Source organism: Zeus faber, assembly GCF_960531495.2.
Source record: "Zeus faber genome assembly, chromosome: 16".
NCBI lineage: Eukaryota > Metazoa > Chordata > Actinopteri > Zeiformes > Zeidae > Zeus > Zeus faber.
The window spans coordinates 23675974-23696812 of NC_137202.1; the positions used below are offsets into that span (position 1 = coordinate 23675974).

At 44.7% G+C, this 20839-nt stretch overlaps 2 protein-coding genes across 2 annotated transcripts; both read left to right on the forward strand.

Annotated features, from left to right (window-relative positions):
• Positions 1–2011: 2011 nt before the first annotated feature.
• LOC307242299 (receptor-type tyrosine-protein phosphatase epsilon-like) lies at positions 2012–16948 on the forward strand (the record flags this gene model as incomplete). Its single annotated transcript, XM_080016709.1, has 20 exons — positions 2012–2107; positions 6635–6706; positions 6802–6898; positions 7465–7538; positions 8339–8475; positions 8597–8687; positions 8788–8864; positions 8940–8976; positions 9087–9184; positions 9652–9771; positions 9869–10032; positions 12308–12443; positions 12638–12787; positions 13354–13447; positions 13942–14018; positions 14120–14254; positions 14402–14527; positions 14726–14877; positions 16418–16553; positions 16874–16948. The coding sequence occupies exons 2-20, from the start codon at positions 6640–6642 to the stop codon at positions 16946–16948; spliced, it is 2043 nt and encodes a 680-aa protein (XP_079872835.1). The 5' UTR covers positions 2012–2107; positions 6635–6639.
• A 1887-nt stretch (positions 16949–18835) lies between these two features.
• gnrh3 (gonadotropin-releasing hormone 3) lies at positions 18836–20148 on the forward strand (the record flags this gene model as incomplete). The annotated part of the gene is made up of 4 exons (XM_080016444.1): positions 18836–18946; positions 19193–19335; positions 19956–20036; positions 20119–20148. The coding sequence occupies exons 2-4, from the start codon at positions 19198–19200 to the stop codon at positions 20146–20148; spliced, it is 249 nt and encodes an 82-aa protein (XP_079872570.1). The 5' UTR covers positions 18836–18946; positions 19193–19197.
• Positions 20149–20839: the final 691 nt, after the last annotated feature.

Consider the following 20839-nt stretch of genomic DNA (forward strand, 5'->3'; position numbering starts at 1 on the left):
CCATCTCCCCCTCTCCATCTCCACCTCTCCGTCTCCTCCTCTCCCTCTCCCCCTCTCCCTCTCATCCCCCCCCCCTCCCCAACTCCACTCTCTCTCCCCTCACCCACATCTATGCACCGGCTACCGACTGGTTTTTCTTTCTCTATTTTTTTTTTGTTCTGCCCTCCTCCACCTGCCTTTGTTCTCTCCCTTCCTTGTAAACAAACATCTATTTTTATTTTGGGTTTTTTTTTCGTTGTTATTTTTTTCCCTCCCCCTTTACCAGAGGTATCACCCGTCTAGTGTCAGGCACAGAATGGATTTGTCTTTGAGGCTTTATTGATTTGTGGAGCATGTTAGACTTGAAAGGACTGGGCTGTGCGTTTGACCTATTTTATTTTTTTTTTTATTTTGTATTTTTTGGGGGATTTGGAAACAAAAAATAAAAAAAAAACCACTGCTACCGTCTTCCCCGCAGCGAGCGTTTTTTTTTTTTTTTTTTTTTTGTTTTTTTTCAGGGGCGGGGACGGATCCGCGGCGCAGACGTGCGTCAACGTTAGAGGCTGAATGTGTGATGGTGTTAAAACGATTCCACTTTGTGTTTTTTCTCTGGGATTCCAACGTCTCACGGTGAATCCGTGCGGACGTCACAGCTGTGGAATCATTTACAAATCATTCATGTTTCAAATCAGCGATGATGCTGTCACGTCGGGTGAGGGCAGCGACTGCACAGTGGACCTCCCTTACTACTAACACTAATACACTACTACTACTAATACTATTACTACTACTACTACACTACTACACTACTACTAATAATAATATTACTACTACTACTACTACACTAATACACTTCTACTAATACCGTTACTACTACTACTACACTTCTACACTACTATTCTACTACTACTAATACTATTACTATTACTACTACTACTACTACTACTACTACTACTACACTACTACATTACTACTAATACAATTACTTCTACTAATACACTACTACTACTACTAATACTATTACTACTACTACACTTCTACACTATAACTACTACTACTACTAATACTTCTACACTGCTACTACTAATACTACACTACTACTACTAACACCACTACTATGCTACTACAGTACTACTATTAATACTTCACTACTAACACTACTACTACACTACTACAGTACTACTACTACTACTACTAAGATGAGATAAGATAAGATATTATAAAGGTACTTTATTTATCCCCAAAGGTAAATTCCAGTGTTGCAGCAGCCATGACATACATGTACAAAAACACACGTTTTCATGTTCTAACACTACTACTACTACTACTTACACTACTACTACTACACTACTACTACTAATACTACTAACACTACTACACTACTACTACTACTACACTACACTTCTACTACACTACTAGTACACTACTGCTGCCACACTAGTACTACTACACTTTTATTACTAATGCTATTGTACTAGTTGTATAGTAGTACTGTTAGTACTATTACTACTACAACAACAAATAATACCGTAATAGTTATAATGATATTATAATAAATAATTATAATAATTATAATAATAATAATAATAGTTTTTATAATAATAATAATAATAATAATAATAATAATAAAGCATATAATAATACTAACAATAATTACAATAATAATACTAATAATACTACTAATAATAGCAATAATAACAATCATAATACCAATAATAATAATAATACCAATAATAATAACAATAATGATAATAATAATAATAATAATGATAATAATAATAATAATAATGATAATAATAATACCAATAACAATAATAATAATAACAATATTAATAATAATAATGATGATAATGATAATAATAATAAAATCAAGAAGCTTTATTTTATCAGGTGTTTATCATTGTGTTAATATTGTTCAATATTGTTGATCATTCTCGTCCAGGTTTGAGTACAAACATTCCGTGCGGTGTGGATGACAGATGGAATGTTGAATATCTGACGTCTCTCTTTTCCCCCACAGGACTCCTGGAACGTCCGACATGATGAACAACAGGATTCTCCAATCAGAGTTCTGACCGGGACCAGCAGTCACCTGCCCAGCGCCTCCACCGCTGCTCCGCCCCCGAAGGTCAGTGCGGATCGCCAGGGGGCGGGGTCACTTTCACACATGACATCACACTTTGCTCGAGCGCAGGGTGGAAGAACGCACGACTCACCTCCGAACATGTGCCGACGCGGCTTATTCATAGCTTGTGGGGCAGGCCTCGCAAACGATTCGTCCATATCGAACAAATACGTGAAACGATTCGGGAGTCGGCGGTCACCCCGGCAGGAGGGCCGGCGAGCGGGCGGATGTTCCGCAAACTGAAAATATTAACTGAGGAATAAATGGTTTCATTCATACTGAATGTGAGTGATTTAGTCTTTGCGATTACAACGTCTGGACAGAACTGAACGAAGCTTACGAGGTTCACCCGCTCAGCAACTCAGAGCCGAACGTCTCTTCTGACGCTCATGCGTCTCTCGCCGTGCGCCGGGCTGAATTCGGCCGATTCAAGCGGGGGGGGGGGGAGCCACCGGCTCTTTGGCCTTTTACCGATTGACTCCTCAGTCACCGAATCTCGAAAAAAGCGTCTAATCTTTCACCAACCTTAGCGGTTCCCGCGTCCACGCGAGCAGGCGTCATGACAGAGAAGAGCCGGCCGGTTTTGATCTCGCGACACAAGGCGTGTTCCCGGTGGTTATTTTTAGTAGGGTTCAACACACGAAAGATCACGGCACAACCGGCAGCCTCTCGCGGCGCGATATTGCGGCGTTTGTGATAAGGAGAAGAATTTGTGATGAGAAGAAGCGCGTGGGCGACAGCTCCGCAGATAAAGGAGGACGCAGTGTATACAAATACATATATATTTTTTTCCTTTTTGGCGCTCGCCGTCCAGCCGTCGTTTTTATCTGGTCTCCCATGCTTTTGGAAAAGCATCACCTCGAGGATTTGATGGGTCTCGGGAGTTTTAACTAGTCGCCCGACCGCCTACCCCCCAAAAATATCGCGTTCGAGTTTCAGCGACAAATAACTGGAAATATCACCGTATTATGGACGGTTACGGTCATTTTGCCGTTGATCGCGGTCAGCGGTACATCCAGGAGCGCAGGCTGTCACGGTTGTGCCGAGGCACCGTCTCTCGCCCCGGAGCTGGATTTTCCAGCGACGCTTTAATTGTTTCCGCCGCCGACGAGACGCGTCCGTCCTGTGTTTGTTTTGTTTTCGTGCCTGGCCATGACAGACACGCGGCGGCCTCTGCGGCGAGCCCTGCACGCCGCGTGAGTCTTGAGCGCGGCGCTGTCGGGGTCCGTGCGGTTTGGCCGGTGGGGAAGGTTGTGTGTGGGTGTGTGGGTGTGTGTGCGTGTGTGTGTCTGGGTGTGTGGGTGTGTGTGTGGGTGTGTGGGTGTGTGTGTGGGGGTGTCTGTGTGTGTGTGTGTGTGTGTGTGTGTGTGTGTGTGTGTGTGTGTGTGTGTGTGTGTGTGTGTGTGTGTGTGTGTGCGTGAGGGAACAGGTGTCGACACAGTCAGCTTGTTAACACTGGGGAGAGATTTGGCTCCTCAGGCGCGGAGTGGCACATATGCAGCACCAGCCCTTTGGCTGCTAACACTATGTGCTGGCATCCATACATGTCAAGTGACTGTGTGTGTGTATGTGTGTGTGTGTGTGTGTGTGTGTCTGTGTGTGTGTGTGTGTGTGTGTATACATGTGTATTTATGTGTATGGTTCTGCGTGGCTACATCATGTGTATGCATATTTGTATGTATACTTATTGTAATGTTTTGGCTGTGTGTGTGTGTGTGTGTGTGTGTGTGTGTGTGTGTGTGTGTGTGTGTGTGTGTGTGTGTGTGTGTGTGTGTGTGTGTGTGTGTGTGTGTGTGTGTGTGTGTGTGTGTGTGTGTGTGTGTGTGTGTGTGTGTGCGTGTGGGTGTGTATGCATGTGTATTCATGTGTCATTAGCATGTTTCTGTGTAGCTACATCACGTGTATACATATTTGTCTGCCTATTAATTGTAATGTTTTGGGTGTGCGTGTGTGTGTGTGTGTATGTTTCTGTGTGGCTACATCATGTGTATACATACATACAAATATTATTTGTTTGTCTACATATTGTAATGTTTTGGCTGTGTGTGTGTGTGGGTGCACGTGTGTGCGTGTCTGTGTGCGTGTGTGTGTGTGTGTGTGTGTGTGTGTGTGTGTGTGTGTGTGTGTGTGTGTGTGTGTGTGTGTGCGTGTGGGAGTGTATACATGTGTATTTATGTGTATGTTTCCGTGTGGCAACATCATGTGTATACATATTTGTATGTCTACTTAGTGTAATGTTTTGGCTGTGTGTGTGTGTGTGTGTGTGTGTGTGTGTGTGTGTGTGTGTGTGTGTGTGTGTGTGTGTGTGTGTGAGTGTGTGTGTGTGTGTGTGTGTGTGTGTGTGTGTGTGTGTGTGTGTGTGTGTGTGTGTGTGTGTGTGTGTGTGTGTGTGTGTGTGTGACAGTATGTGATTACATATCTAGAACTATCACTTTCCAGGCTCCAGCACGACATCTTCTTCTTGGACATTTGCAAAATGAACATTTTTTGGAATAATGACATCACAGCAGTTCCATTCCCAGGAAAACAGAGACGGCCAGAGACGCGTTCACATGAAACCCGCCGGGGATTTCTGGGAAAATCAAATCTCATCGCAGCATCGCCGGCCAGGGCCGAGCGAATTGACGGCGTTCATTTATTTCCCGGTTCCGATCCCGGCGGCCTTCGTCAGGCCGCCGGCGGAGGCTTCGGGACGCCCAACAATCTCTCAATCCTTTCGTTTGTGACATCGAGGACGCTAAGGGAGGCTGCTCCTCGTTCGCCCAATTCATTCTCCTGTTTCGTACACACTCATTTGGAGAAGAGAGAGAGAGAGAGAGAGAGAGAGAGAGAGAGGATCTGGGTCTGGGGGAAATTGGCGCGCTCCATTTGGGGATAATAAGACGCAAATATGTAATGTGACTATAATCTATTTTGTATCCGCTTTTTGGGGACTCGCCACAATTAAATCGGCTCGTACAGCAAATGAAGTGCACGGTGAAGCAAACAGAGGGCGTGCGAGAGAGAGAGAGAGAGAGAGAGAGAGAGAGAGAGAGAGGATAGAGCAACACCATCTGTTTTTATTTGTTCATCTAAAAGCCGACTCCTCTGTGTTATTATTCATCAGGAATAAAAGCAACTAATAATAATAATAATAATAATAATAATATTAAAACTGATCTGTAATTGTGCTTGTAGGAGGCTAATGATGCGTGTCAACAATATGAACACACGCCGTCGCACGTTGGAGATATTAATAATTAATCGTTGACGTGACGGGGTGGCAAATTGTTTGTTTTTAAGGCACAGTAGTCACACTTGTCAGTGCACCAAAATAATTGTCACACCTCTTGCCTCAACGCCACCGGGGAGATTGCCCACAGGCAGACTGGGGAGGAGATGCCGAAAAATGACACACAAAAAAACGAACAAAAAAAAGGATAATGATTTAATGATTTCGGCGTCAATATGTGAATTTATTGTGATCTACAGAACTAAAAATAAGGATTTAATTTTATTCTAGGCCCCAAAAGGAAGAAAATGTGTGAAATGTATAATCGTTCTAAAATAAATTAAAAAAACATACTCATTATTAAAATTCAGTTTTTGTGCTCTTTATATCTGGAACAATCTGTCAAGTCTGTTTTTATGCTAAATTCTTATTGCCCCGCAGCCATTTAAAACTCTTGATCTTAGAGCTTTTTTTGATATTGTAGCTGCTTCTAATTGTAATAGCTTTTATATTATGGTTTTTTTTTTATTATTGATTTAATTTTATTTATTTATATATTCTGTTTTTAATGGCATGTTTTTACATTCAACTGTATTTTAAATTGCGTAACTCAACACCGTTGTACATGGGGATTGTGCCTCAATGATTAATTTCTTGAGGCGAAGTAAGGGCTGATTGATTGATTGGTTGATGGATTGGTTCATTGATTAACAGCAATTTGTATTTAAAATACAAAAAAAAAGGAAAAAAAGATAAATAAACAAACAAACTGAAACATGTCTATAAATACTTAATAATAAATATAAATAAATATTCACATCTCAAAGAGGGATGGAGGCAGAGCGCACGCAACACCTATGGGAATGCAGCCTTTTGTATTGATGAAAAGATTCTGAACGCTTATTTGCTTAAAATGAATACGTAATATTTACAGTTAAATATGTCATTGCATATGTTGAATCTGCTGTAGCTGTCGTCTGCCTCCTGGTTGCACGGTGATCAGTGGGAGTGCTGATGGTGATGGTTGATGGGGCGTCAGTGGCAGAGGGCTCCGCAGAGATTCCCACTGTTTGACTGCCCCCTTGTGGGATTTATGAGACATTACACCCAATTCTCTGTTCATGCTCATTATAATGCAATGCTGGGGGTACGTCCTTAATCCACGCCTTATTATTTAGGTTATTATTCTACAAGAAGCCGGCTTTCATTGATCGGCTCTGATAAGACGTTTTTTTCTTTTTTGTTTTTGTCTTTGGACATCTCTCAGCTTCGGCCTCCACTGAGTGCGATGTGACGCCCTCTTCTCTCTCCGTCCACAGCGACAATGGTGTTGTTTCTCATCGGAACCACGATAGCACTCAATTACTCCGCGCACGAAAACCAAACGGCAGGTATGTGCTGCGACAAAACCTCAGTATTACTATTAACATTAACATTAACATTAATATGAATATTTATAAAATCCTCTGATGGTGTGTGTATGCAGGAAACCCCAGGCACCAGGGAGCCCATGTGCTACCCTCCACTCTGGTCATTTCCCTGCTGCTGATTATCATCGTTCTGCTGACCATCTACTGCCTCCGGTAAATACTGTCTGTCTGTCTGTCTGTCTATCTCTCTGTCTATCTATCGAATAAAATGTTACATAAGAGAGGAGAAGATAACACTTTTACTCTGAGGTGTTACAATAGCAGAATCTGACAGAAAGGTGCAAGTCAAAAAAACAAAAAGAGATGAACATGAAATTAAAACGATGAAAAATGTTCATATTTTCAGACCAAGAGGTGTGGAAGTGTGTGTGTGTGTGTGTGTGTTTATGATGGTGGGTGTGGCACAGCGCTGGGGTGTTTTCGGAACAGGCGGTAACAGGCGTCTTGTGGGTAAACAGCTGAACCTGGAGTAAAATAGCTCACAAACAGGTCAGATCAGGCCGCGCACGCTCCCTCACTGAGCTCCCAACCGCAAAACCTGCACTTCTAAGCCTGCAGCGGGAGCTCTGCTTTTAATGAGGAGGAGCCGATTTGACCCTACGAGATGGTATATTTCTTTCTGGCTGTCATCGTAACTAGTGTGTTGATATAAATGTATAATATATATATTTTTTCATTATAATTGTTTTTTTTTTTGTTTTTTTTTGTTGACTTTTCAGGTTCAAAAACCACCGGAAGGCTCTGGTCACCTCAGTGGATAAGAAGATTCCAAATGGCTTCTTGGAGGAGCAAGGTACTCTTTGCTGTACATACATAGAGAAAAGATAACATAACACACTTAATTTTCATTTATTATTTATAATAATAATAATCATAATAATATGTATTGTATTGTTAATTTAGTAATAGTTATAATTAGTTTTTATTATTATTATTATTATTATTATTATTATTATTATTATTATTATTATTTATAATAATAATAATAATAATAATAATAATAATAATAATAATTTCAAAAAGAATAGAACAGTAATTTATTTACATTTTATTTTATTTTAATGTCAAGAGGAGGATTAGATCTTTTCTATAGAACAATGTAACTACCAACATTAAAATATTCTTATGTGGCAACTCTCCTTTTCTGCTTCTTTTCGGTTCACCCTTGTTTTTATTATGGGGTGTCCGTGTGCTTCATGTTTTGGGAAAGTAACTTGACACTGGGGTCAAGGGGGTTTTGAATGGCTTCCGAGGGCCCCGAGGTCATGAAACTCTCCCCCCTCCGCAGGGAGGGGAGCGCTCCTACAAGGTTAGGAGCGTCATAAACCTTCATTTCAGGTTGAAAAAAGGAACCGCGGCGCTCAGAACTCAGAGCTGGGACAGCTTCCCCGCAGCAGCAGCAGCAGCCCTTTTCTTTACGTCTGAAGAAATCATTTCTGTCAGGCGTGCCCCCCATAGTAGGAAATCCTAATGACCGCCGGGCCTGTGTTTTTCCAGGTGGTTCCAGGGGCTCGTACCGCGGCCCGTTGGGGCACGTTAGCATTTGGAACCGTATATACATCCATATAAAATAAATCTTATCTTCCCACTCAGGCGAGCAGAGAGTGGTCCTCCTCCCCAGGTCCCCCTCCCCGTCCAAGCGGTACTTCCCCATTCCTCTCGACTCCCTGGAGGACGAGTACCGGATACGATCGGCGGACGACGGCAAGCTCTTCAGGGAAGAGTTCAATGTGGGTCCCGCGGCCACCGTCGCCGATCTTTTTCCCGCGCTCGCGACGAAGGTCGAATTCCACGTGAGAATTCTGACCTCTGACCTCTTTTCTTTTGTACCCCTGGCGCCGGGCGGTGTAGTCGCTGCCGTGCTACTACCACCACGGGTCCTTCGAGGAGGCCAGCAGGGAGCACAACAGGGAGAAGAACAGATACCCAAACATTTTACCATGTGAGTTCCCATCCGCCCCTCGGATTGAAGCGAAAAAGGCCCATCCCGCGCCCTTCACTCGCTGTCGTCTTCTTCTCTTTCCCCTTTTCTTAATCAACAGACGACCATTCGAGAGTGACGTTGAGCCACGTAGACGGACATTTGTGCTCGGACTACGTCAACGCCTCCTACATCGATGTGAGTCGCGGATGTGGCTTTTTTCTGTCAAACTTTTACCCCGCCCGCCTTGTTTTAACCAACCAAACTTTTCAGGGCTATAAAGAGAAGAGCAAGTTCATCGCCGCCCAAGGTAAATGCAATAACACACCTCGAGGTATTTTATTCACAGATATAAACAACTTCCAATATAAATATTTTTTATTCATTCGGGAGGCGGCCCCCTTTTTGTTTCCGTCCCAGGCCCCAAATTCGAGACGGTGGCCGACTTCTGGAGAATGATCTGGGAGCAGAAGACCGCCACCATCGTGATGCTCACCAACCTCAAAGAGAGGAAGGAGGTGAGCGGCCCTTTGTGACCGGAGGCGGATGCGGCGGCGGCGCACGGCGCAGACACCAAAGTCACAGGCGTAATTCGTTTGACCCCTTCGAGCCGTTCCACAATCCATACAAGGTGGATTAGTTACCATCACATTACATTTCGCGCCGCAGAGGGGCCGATCAATCGGGGGGGGGGGGGCCGAGCGGCGGGGCCCCGATACCGCCGGCGCGGGGGGGGGGCGTGAAGGATCAATGGCGGAATAATTGTCGGTGAAATCCTCGGAGGTTCCGCGATAATTGGTTGGAGACTCCCGTTAATGAGTTGACACATCGGCGGCGGGATCTCTGGCTGACTGACCGTCGCGGCGCGGCGCCTCCTCTCGGTATTCTCGGGTCGGAGAAGTTTGCCGAGAGAACGGAAGCCTCTATATAATGCCGCCATCACTCCCTAACGTTCGTTTTACTCCCCTCTTTTTCCCCTCCCCAGGACAAATGCCACCAGTACTGGCCCGACCAAGGCTGCTGGATGTACGGCAACGTCCGGGTGGCGATGGAGGATTTCACCGTGCTGGTGGACTACACCATCAGGAAGTTCTGCATACAATATGTAGGTTCAACCCCTGCGTCGTGTGTCAGAGCCGTGGTAAAAACCTGGTGGGCGGCCGGAAACCAGTCACGGGCTCTTCTGCGTCTTTGTCCCACAGCAGGCCAGCGACGGTCCGCGGGCGCCACGGCTGGTCACGCAGCTCCACTTCACCAGCTGGCCAGACTTCGGGGTGCCGTTCTCCCCCATCGGCATGCTGAAGTTCCTCAAGAAGGTCAAGACGGTCAACCCGTCCTACGCCGGACCTGTCGTGGTGCACTGCAGGTGACGGAGGATTTATTTGCTTCACCTTCCACATGGAGAGGGCAGCTTGGAAGGGTCTGTTTATGAGCCAGGGAGGGAAAGGTGTAGAGAATTTGTCAGGCAGCTCTGTGGAATACTCCTCCGCTGTGATTGGCCAGCGGCGGTAATCGGCGATCAGGAGGGGGCAAAACATTTTTTGGAGATCAAATGGTTTGCAAAGTTGCCTCTTTTTTGTGTATTATTGGTTTCAGTGAAAGCTAACAAGTGGGCTGCCAGGCCAGGCATTACAGTTATCAAAGCAGGAATTACAGTTATAAAACTAAGAATTACAGTTATAAAACTAAGCATTATATTTATAAAACTAAGCATAAAAGGTATAAAACCAGTAATTATAGTTATAAAACGAAGCATTATAGTTATAAACTGTGCTATGTAGTTATAGAACGAGGCATTATAGTTATAAAATTAGGCATTATAGTTATAAACTAGGTATAGTAGTTCTAAAAAGAGCCATTATAGTTACACTACTAGACATTATAATTTTATTAAACCAGGCTTTATAGTTTTTAAACCAGGCTTTATAGTTATTAAACCAGGCTTTATAGTTATTAAACCAGGCTTTATAGTTATTAAACCAGGCTTTATAGTTATTAAACTAGGCTTTATAGTTATTAAACCAGGCTTTATAGTTATTAAACCAGGCTTTATAGTTATTAAACTAGGCTTTATAGTTATTAAACCAGGCTTTATAGTTATTAAACTAGGCATGCACGTTACAAACTAATTGTAAATCAACATCCTGCCTTAATGTGTAACCATGTGATAAGCGGTATAATGTGCATGTGACCTGCTGCACATTATCCATCACAGTCTAAACATTTTTGGGGAAAACCTTCCTTCGAATCATTTCTCTAAAGCTTGAACGGCCACTTCTGCATCAGCTTGTCCACCGATGACCAAAGTGATTTCAATGCATTTGTTCCTGTTATCAAGATAAAAAAAAAAACAAGTAAAAATGACAAGAAGCAATATATCGCGATGGAATATGAACTCGTCGAAAAACTTTCAAAGGCGGCCCCGCACTTCTGCCCCCCCTCCACCAAAACACGCCGGCGACGGACAAATATTTTCTCTCTGCGTCTGCTCGCTCGCTTCCCACGGAGAAGCCGGCGGCCGCTGGTGGCCGCCGCTCCCGACAGGTGCTGTTTTTCTTTCCGGGTGGGGGCGGTCAGAACAACTCCAACACCGCCCGCTGTGGAATCCCTGCTCCATCTCCCGGAGGTGTCGTCTGTCAAGATGACCCCCCGTAAATCTATTAGGAGTCAGTTTCGGGGGGGCTGGGGGGGGGGTCAGTTTATAACAAATGCGTGGGAGCGACGACGTTTGGCATCTCTGTCGAAGCCGATATGTTTTCTCAACGCTCGGACAAGCACAGAAGCCGCCGACCGACGTGTTGGCTTTTCCTGGTGCACGGGCCCAGAAAAACGAAATCCTTGAAGGCGTTTTGCTGCGATGTTTCCCGACCCCCTTTTTTTTTCTTTTTCAGCCAGGGCGCGTCATGAAATGATCCCTAGTGCGCAACACCCTGGTTTCAGCCACAAAAAGAGTCAGAAACATGTTTAGCTGCGCTTATCATCTCGTTATTACTACTACCTGCTCGGTAGTGATTTGATTGATCACGGACGATTCGTTCGTGGCGAACAAACCCCCCCGGAGTCGGGAGTCACGCCCTCAAAATGGCCGGGCGGTCGGGGAGTCGACCCAGCGACCGGAAATAATAACTGAGGACTCGACTGAAGTCCGAGGCATTCGGTGTCATCCATGTTGAACGTGACCGATTTTGCCTTTGCATCCACCCAAAATACATGATTTGGACGGAATGGAACGATTCTTGTGAGAGTCCCATTGGCGAATTTCGAGCCGGGGCCGACTCTTCCGACCGTCGCCCGCCGTTGAGGAGGTCCTCCCTCGCCCGCCTCGCGTCGCACCGTTACACTGACAGGAAATCAAACCCACGAGTCGTAAAAAACATAAATAAAAACGGAAACGACTCGTCGTTGCCGGGCGACTCGTCAACAACCGGCTCCTGGGAATGAGTCAAACCATCAACCACAAGATCAGGAACACAAGATCACGTTTTTTTTTAAATTATATTATATATTATACAGTATGTGGTATTAGGGTGTATTTTGTTGTGCGTCTAGTTGTCTGGAGAGAAACCCTCTCTCTCTCTGTCTCTCTCTCTCGGTGTCTCTCTGTCTCTCTCTCTCTCTCGGTTCACTTCCTGCTCGCACAGTGCCGGCGTGGGAAGGACGGGCACCTTCATCGTCATCGACGGCATGATCGACATGATGCACGTGGAGCAGCGGGTCGACGTCTTTGGCTTCGTGACCAGGATACGGGAGCAGCGCTGTCAGCTGATCCAGACCGACGTAAGCGCCACCGACCCCGTTTGACCCCGTCCGACCCCCCGAAGAAACCCCGGGGGCCGTAAAACGTTCCCCGATCACAGAGAGGGTTTTTTTGTTTTTTTTAATTTGGCCAACTTGTGCTTCTTCTCCTTTGTTTTCTTCGTTATCTGTCTCCCTTTTGATCTTCTCTCTCTCTCTCTCGTTCTCTCTCTCAGATGCAGTACTCCTTCATCTACCAGGCTTTGTTGGAGTACTATCTGTACGGGGACACGGAGCTGGACGTGTGCTCCCTGGAGGGCCACCTGCAGAGGCTCCACAACACCAGGGCCCCCCACGATAGGCTGGGCCTGGAGGAGGAGTTTAGGGTAAGGATGAAGACACACACACACACACACCCCCCGAAAACCCCCCCCAAAAAAAGCAAGTCCCTCTCTCGCACACAACCTCAACAAGAAGATGTGGCCCCTCTCCCGCTCACCCCTTTGGAAGGATTTACTTCCTTGGAAGCCCTGCCAAGCTCGCAGCTCTTGGCAGTAGAAAATATACACTTTTAAGTTTTTTTTTTCCCCGTGCCCTCCAGAAAGCCCTCCTCCCTGCTACATGCAATTTATGGTTGTTTGAGAGCATCTCATCTCCCACAGCCCTTTTCGGCGGGTCCCCGCTGACCGGCCGATCAGCGGGGACCCGCTTGTCTCTGCGCATCTCATCATCTCTCCTGCCTCTCCTCTAATGAGGGCCCTTTTAAAGCGGCGCTGGTGTCGAAGCCCTTGTATGGGCGCGTTCCGTCCCAATCGCGGGGAGACGGGCGGACGGGCCCCGGCAACACGTATCAAAAAAAAAAAAAAAAGCCAAAGTTCTTTGATTGCGATTTGGTTTTTTTTGTTTTTTTTTTATATCCTTTTTGCCGTGTCTTTTTTTCTTCCCGGAACAGAAACTGACCAACGTGCGCATAATGAAGGAGAACATGAGAACCGGGAACCTTCCCGCCAACATGAAGAAGAACCGTGTCCTTCAGATCATCCCGTGTAAGGAAGTCTCTGATACTCTTTAACTCGTCCATAATACATCACATCCGAGTAGCATCAAAGCGCCGCCGGGCTGCCAGCGCCTAAACAAGTCCTGTGTGTGTGTGTGTGTGTGTGTGTGTGTGTGTGTGTGTGTGTGTGTGTGTGTGTGTGTGTGTGTGTGTGCGTGTGTGTGCGTGTGTGTGCGCGCCGAAGGGTTTTTTTTGACACACCACGCGTTTTTTGACTTAAAGAAGTCGGAAGAGCGGGGTAAAAAAAAAAAAAAAAAAGTCCAACACCAAACGCACCCAACATGCAAGGCCTTGAACGCCCAAATTACGCATCATTTGGAATAGGCTTTATTTTATTTATTTTTTGCCCGCGTAAACCTTTTTCGAAGTTTTAACGACCATATGGGAACATAAATTGAGTTTCAGCTCGTAAAACTCAGTCTGACACCGTGGTCGTCTACGGGCGTTGAACTTTCAATTCCGTCTCCTCCGTTTCACTTCCAGACGATTTTAACAGAGTCATCCTCTCCGTCAAAAGAGGACAGGAGTTCACCGACTACATCAACGCTTCCTTCATCGACGTGAGTGCACACCCCCTCCCGGGGCTGTTACTTCGCTTTCCTATCAGGGAACCCGACGCCAAAAAAACAGCGGGTTTCACCGCATTCTTTCCCGCCCACAGGGCTACAGGCAGAAGGACTATTTTATTGCCACCCAGGGCCCGTTATCCAACACCGTGGAGGACTTCTGGAGGATGGTGTGGGAGTGGAGGTGTCACTCCATCGTCATGCTCACTGAGCTCAAGGAGAGGGAGCAGGTACGTGGAGGGAGGCGGCCAAAATCCCGCCGTTCGCGGACCCGGAGGCGGTCGAGGATGTTCTTGCGGAGGAAGGTAACTCAAAAGTCAGACCAAACATTAAACCTTTTTTTTTTTTTCCCCTCCGATGATAATATTTCCCACCAGGACAAGTGCTTCCAGTACTGGCCATCAGAGGGCAGTGTAACATTTGGAGATTACAGCTTGGAGCTGACTGGAGACACACAATGTGACACCTTCACCCTGAAAGACATGGTGCTCACCTACAGGCCGGTGCGTGACCATCAAGCACGTCCTGTAATAATCACACGCACACGTCTTTACTATTTACCCGGAAGTCCGCTCCCAGCCTCCTCAAGGCCTTGCTTTGAGATATTAGAGTCATGTCGGCTGTGTCCGTCACGTCGCCGGGCGCAAAATGCTGGGCGGGGGGGAATTGACCGGCGTCTTGTTTCCCCACGTCGGCGGCAGGAGAAGCACGCGCGGCACGTCAGGCTCTTCCACTTCCACGGGTGGCCGGAGATCGGGATCCCGGCGGAGGGGCGGGGGATGATCGACATCATCGCCGCCGTTCAGCGGCAGCAGCAGCAGTCCGGAAACCATCCCATTATCGTGCATTGCAGGTGAGGGGGAGCTCAGATCGCACATTTTATACACCACATTCCAGACCTTTCCATTTTTAATATTGTCGTCAGTACTGTCTGGGATTGCACTCGATACAGCCACATCTTTACTTGTCAAATTGAAAGGGAATTAACACATTCGTTTGATTCAATATGGCCCTGGAATCGCAAAACCTCCGTCCCGTGGGCGTGAATTGGCGGGAGACAAACCCGGGCGCCGCTGCCCCCCCCCCCTGACGTCAGGAGGGAACGGAGCCGGCGCGGGGATGGTGGCGGAGGGGGGAAAGTGGTGTTATTAATAAAAATGCTGTTTTCCGACGCCCAAACCACTTACGTGATCCCTTCTAAAGACTTAGCGGCGGAGGCTTTGATCGGCACCCCGCTTCAGGTGAAGTGATTCTGAGGCGGTGCCCCCACCACCCCCACCCCCAAACCCCCCGCTGGGACCCGTCCGATCCGCCCGCTCGCAGTCAATTAAAACCTCTCAAAGTGAAGCCTCCGACGACTCCCAGCGTGATTAATCTGATAAGATGAGCTAACGACAGGAAATGGTGTCATCACTCCCTTCCACTCCTTCATCACCGCTTGTCTAAGAAGTGGGTGGGGGTGGGGGGGGGTTGTTTAAAGCCTCCACCCTCCCTGCCCACTGGGGACCAACCCGCAGCAATCCCACGGCGTCTCCGCTCCCCGTGTCTCCTTCTCACGTCACGCGTCTTGCTCGCTCGCTCGCCCTTCTCTCTCTCTCTCTCTCTCTCTCTCTGTCTCTCTCTCTCCCTCTCCCTTTATCTCCCCCCTCCCCCCTCCCCCTTTCTCTCGCTCAATCCCACCGTCGTTGTAAACATTGACTCAGTCAAACGCAGAGCCTCTGAACTGATTAGTGTTGGCCTTCGGATTAGCGCCTCCGTCAGTGGGGTGGAGGATGATTGGTGCTGTTATGCTAAAAGTCACCTTTTCTCGAGCCAACTTTTTCTTTTGTTTCCTTTTTTTTTTTTTTTTTAATCTCTATGAAATGGCGGGAAGAAAAAGGTTGTTCCCAGATAACTTTAATTAAATTTTATCATTTTTTTATCCCTATCGCAATACGAAAGGAGAAGTTATCAATAGTTACAGATAATAAAGATGAAATAAGCAATAAAATTAAAAATAACCAAGGATAAAAAAAAAAAATACAATAGGCAATAGAAGTAAAAATGTAATAAAATAACATAAAATATAATTACAAATGTCATTGCAGGTAATTCCTCAAATTGTCTATGAAAGCAAAACCTCAAACCTAAATCTGCAACTAGAGCTGGGCGTTATCGACAAATACATCGATATTGATAAATTTCATATTTGATTTGGTATTTTGCGGACGACAATATATTTACACATAAGAAAAAATCTATAGTAATGTGGATGTTATAGCAGCTGTGATGCAGGAAATCATCTCATTTAACCATATTGTATTGATATAGTATGGCTATGTTATATTGGTATATTATTTTAATATGTAGGACGTTTCACTGTGTTTATCCGTTGTATTGATACTTTTCTTTAGCGCTGGCGCAGGTCGAACCGGGACCTTTATCGCTCTCAGCAACATCCTGGAACGGGTGAAGGCCGAAGGTCTGCTGGACGTGTTCCAGACCATCAAGAGTTTACGCATGCAGCGGCCGCACATGGTTCAAACTGTGGTAGGTTTGAAAATAATGTCATAATATGACACTATTTTGTTTTGTTTGTTGTTATTTTATTTGATCATTATTTATTATATATATATATTTTGTGTGTTATTGTATTATTATTATTATTATTATTATTATTATTATTATTATTATTATTAGTAGTAGTAGTAGTAGCAGTAGTAGTAGTAGTAGTAGTAGTAGTAGTAGTATTATTAGTATTGGTATTAGTATTATTATACTAATAATAATTATTATTAGTAGTAGTATTATTGATATTATTATTATTTTTACACCAAGAAAACAAAACTTGAAAATTTTGTCCTCTGCAGGAACAATATGACTTCTGCTACAGAGTGGTCCAGGACTTTGTGGACATCTTCTCCGACTACGCCAACTTTAAGTAGAGCCCCTTCGTCCCCCCCAGTCCGCCGCCGCCGCCGCCGCCGCCGCCGCCGCCGCCGCCCAAGGAACTACTTATGCAATTTTTTGTGAGAATGTCATTTTCTAAAAAGCAAGAAGCTCTTTTTACATTTTGCACTCGACCACAGCGCTAGAAATTTATTTGTAACATAATGTAATATATCTCTACTTGGAAGTCTTCTTCCCTCGGAGGGCCTGCTTTTTGTTTTGAATGTGGTACGGTATAGTCCAAGTAGTCCAAAGTGAAGATCTTACAAATGACCGATAAGGTTCAAATAAGGTGTAGTTTTAAGAGACGCTCGTTAATCGATGGAGGTTCCTCTGTTCTATTCCTTCTTTGTAAAGAAAAATAGGAAATGCATTTAAGACGTTTTGTCGAATGGCAGCTTTTTTTTTTTTTTTTTTTTCCGACGTGTCGCTGCGTCCGTTATTTTTCCCGTACGTGTCCTTCGTCTCCTTTTGGACCGCACAATGCCTTGGGTCGTCGGGGGGTCTGACGCTTTACGCTCCCGCAAGTTATGGCTTTTAGGCTGTCGGTAAAGTTACGAGTAGTTATTGTCTGTGCTCAAGCCTTTTTGACCCCAACGACCATAATAAGGACTTATATGGTATAACACTGCAACGACCTCACTTGGGAGTAGAGCTCATGGAACACGTTTACAGTTTGTCTTTTTTACATTTTACTGACTTTTTTATTTTTATTTTTATTTTTTGCCATATCAACTTGTTCAAAATTGACAACGTTGAATAAACGGTCGACCTACACACGCACGCACGCACACACACACACACCCACACACACACACACACACACACATGCATGTTTGCATGACGCAGTGCCATTTCGATTAGAACAGCCGATTCTAATCATTCAAAAATTTGTCACCGAGTGACACCATTTTAACACATATAAGCCAGAAGTTTATTTTATGCCGAGGTCCAGTGTTAAGGAGCAATAATTTGACTGCGAAAAATGTTTTTTGATGTCACATCTCATAACGTTGATAACCATCATTCCTGTATTAAAATGTTTAAGGGGAGAAGTAAAGAAATGTATATTTCAGTGCTATGAATTCTAGATGCATAATTGATCATTAGATTATTACAACTATAATTGATATTTAGAACTATAAGTCAAATGTACGACATTGAAATGATCAGATTATTATTTTTTTTGAGGGTGGGGGTCTTAAAAAAATTATCTCTGCTTTATCAACACTGTATTCCATCATTGCTATGTGTTTCTCATTGACTATATTTATGTACGTATGGATCTATTTATCTATTTATTGATTTGATTTGCTTGCTGTTAAGGTCAATTTGGCCTTAGATTTAGCAACAAGGTCTACTCTGTCTGTATTTTCCCATCATAAGCAATTTTATTATATTTATATATTTTTTTTTGTGGGGGGGGTGGGTTATTACATGGAATACCAATTATTTCTGCTTATAGTGTACATATATATTTCTTAACCATCATCTGTAAGTGTTGTCCTCATCGAATGAGCGGCCTCTCCAAACTATATTTAACGTGCAGTAACTAGTATTTAATGGGTTTTCACGCAGGACGTATAAGAGATCAGGGGTCAGCTGATGTGACATTATATCTGAATGGACTTAAGTTATTATGATTTGCTAATGGCTGATTGCAATAAAATATTTAAAAAAATAAAGAAAAAGTCACCGTCTCGTCCCTTTTCATCTTGAAAACAATGTCATTTTTGGTTTTCTTTTGCAATCAAAGGCTCCCAACACACCCCAAACCGCGTCTCAAACCCGCCGGAAATCCTCCGCGTCGACGTCAAATCCGCATCTGGGCACTTAGCCGCCTCCGCTAAGAGGCGTTTTTCATCCCATTAGCCGGTAAATGTGTCCCACCTGCGGAGAGGGGATTATAATCCTGACGACTGCCCTCCAACCGCACGTATAAAAACTCACTCGCGGGCAAAAGACGCCACGCGCTAACAAGGCAAACAGCAGAGGTGAGTGGGTTCCCTCCGCCTCCATTGAGCTACAATTGTTCCCTTGTTATATTATTAACCGGTGACTTAAACATTGTTTTTAAGGCTCTGGGGCGATGCTCTTTTACAGCCCCTGCGTCGACGAGGCCGGCCGTTAATACGCAACGCGAGGAAACTGTGATATCATTATATATATATATATATATATATGTATATGTTTTTTTTGTATATTTTTTTATTTCTGGACCCGGCTTCCTCCCTGCGCAGCTGCGATGGAAGCGAGCAGCCGAGCGCTGGTGCAGGTGTTGTTGTTGGCGTTGGCCGCCCAGGTCGCCCTGTCGCAGCACTGGTCCTACGGCTGGCTGCCGGGGGGGAAGAGGAGCGTGGGAGAGCTGGAGGCCACCATCAGGGTAAGGGGGGGGCGGGGGGGGGGCCGCCGGGAGACGGCTTTGCGGGGCCTCGCTCCGTGTGGCGTCGGCCGCTTCCGTGCAAAGCCGAACATGTCAGCGAGGTACGGCCACGACGGAATGAAGGCGCAGTGTGCTGCGGAGCTTGGTGCAGTTTGGATCATCTTGGCTATTACCAAGTATAACAAGTCGTCCAATAGTAATAACAGTAGTTCAGTAATAATAACAGTAGTTCAGTAGTAATAACAGTAGTTTAGTAGTAATATCAGTAGTTCAATAGTAATATCAGTAGTTCAATAGTAATAACAGTAGTTCAATAGTGATAACAGTAGTTCTGTAGTAATAACAGTAGTTCAATGTTAATAACAGTCGTTCAGTAGTAATAACAGTAGTTCAATACTAATAACAGTAGTTCAATACTAATAACAGTAGTTCCATAGTAATATCAGTAGTTCAGTACTAATGAAAGTAGTTCAATACTAATATAGGGAAGTACAATATTAATAACAGTAGTCTGATATTAAAAACAGTAGTCCAATAGCAATAACAGCAGTCCAGTGTTAATGACAGTCGTCTTAAAGTAACAGCCATAGCAATAACATTGATTTTGGTCCTTGCTTCAGATGATGGGCACTGGAGGAGTGGTGTCTCTTCCCGAGGAGACAAGCGCTCACGCCCTGGAGAGACTCAGACCGTACAATTCAGTAAGTGCCGGTTATCCATAATTTATGACGGATGTCTGCTTCAATTGTGCAATATTAATGTACGCCGTTGTGCCATGTGCAGTCACTGGACAACCGTTCACTGACTACATGAGGACAGTTACGGACAGAAAAATGTTTATTTTTTTATCAGCGTTGCCTATCCCTCAAAGACAACTTACACTCGGACGTTTTCCGTTGGATTTTTATAATATTGTAGAACAAACACAACTGTTAACCTGTTCTACTTCACGTCCTTTAGGTCAGCGATAAATCCAACAAATTCAAAATGAAGAGACGGATCCCTCACACATGAACAGCATTTTCACCGACATGAAGATGTTCTCGTCTCATATGTCACACGTGTTTAACTTCAACCATCTGATGTAATAAAACATTTTGGAGTCCTGGACGACTTGCTGCGGGGTGTGCTGACTTCATTTCCACAACATTTGATTCAAGTCGTATATATTTATCCGGCTGATAAAAACCGAAAGCAGCACTCCAGAGTCCTGATCCTCAATCGAAAATAATGTGATCTAATATTTTAGAATATAAAATGCGTTCATAATGCAATCACGACCGACAAGGATGACAAACTTGTGATACAACAATCCTAGCGTGACAACAGCTGGCCATTAAGCCAATTTATTAGAAATCAACGACTTAATTAAATCGGTCGCAGTTTTTGGTAATTTGATTTCCTCTCCTTACGCCAGCCACATGCAAACCTGACAGATGATTTACAGTAGAAACGAACCTGTGGCTAAGCCTCCGTGACTCCATCCTCTTTTTTTTTTTTTTTT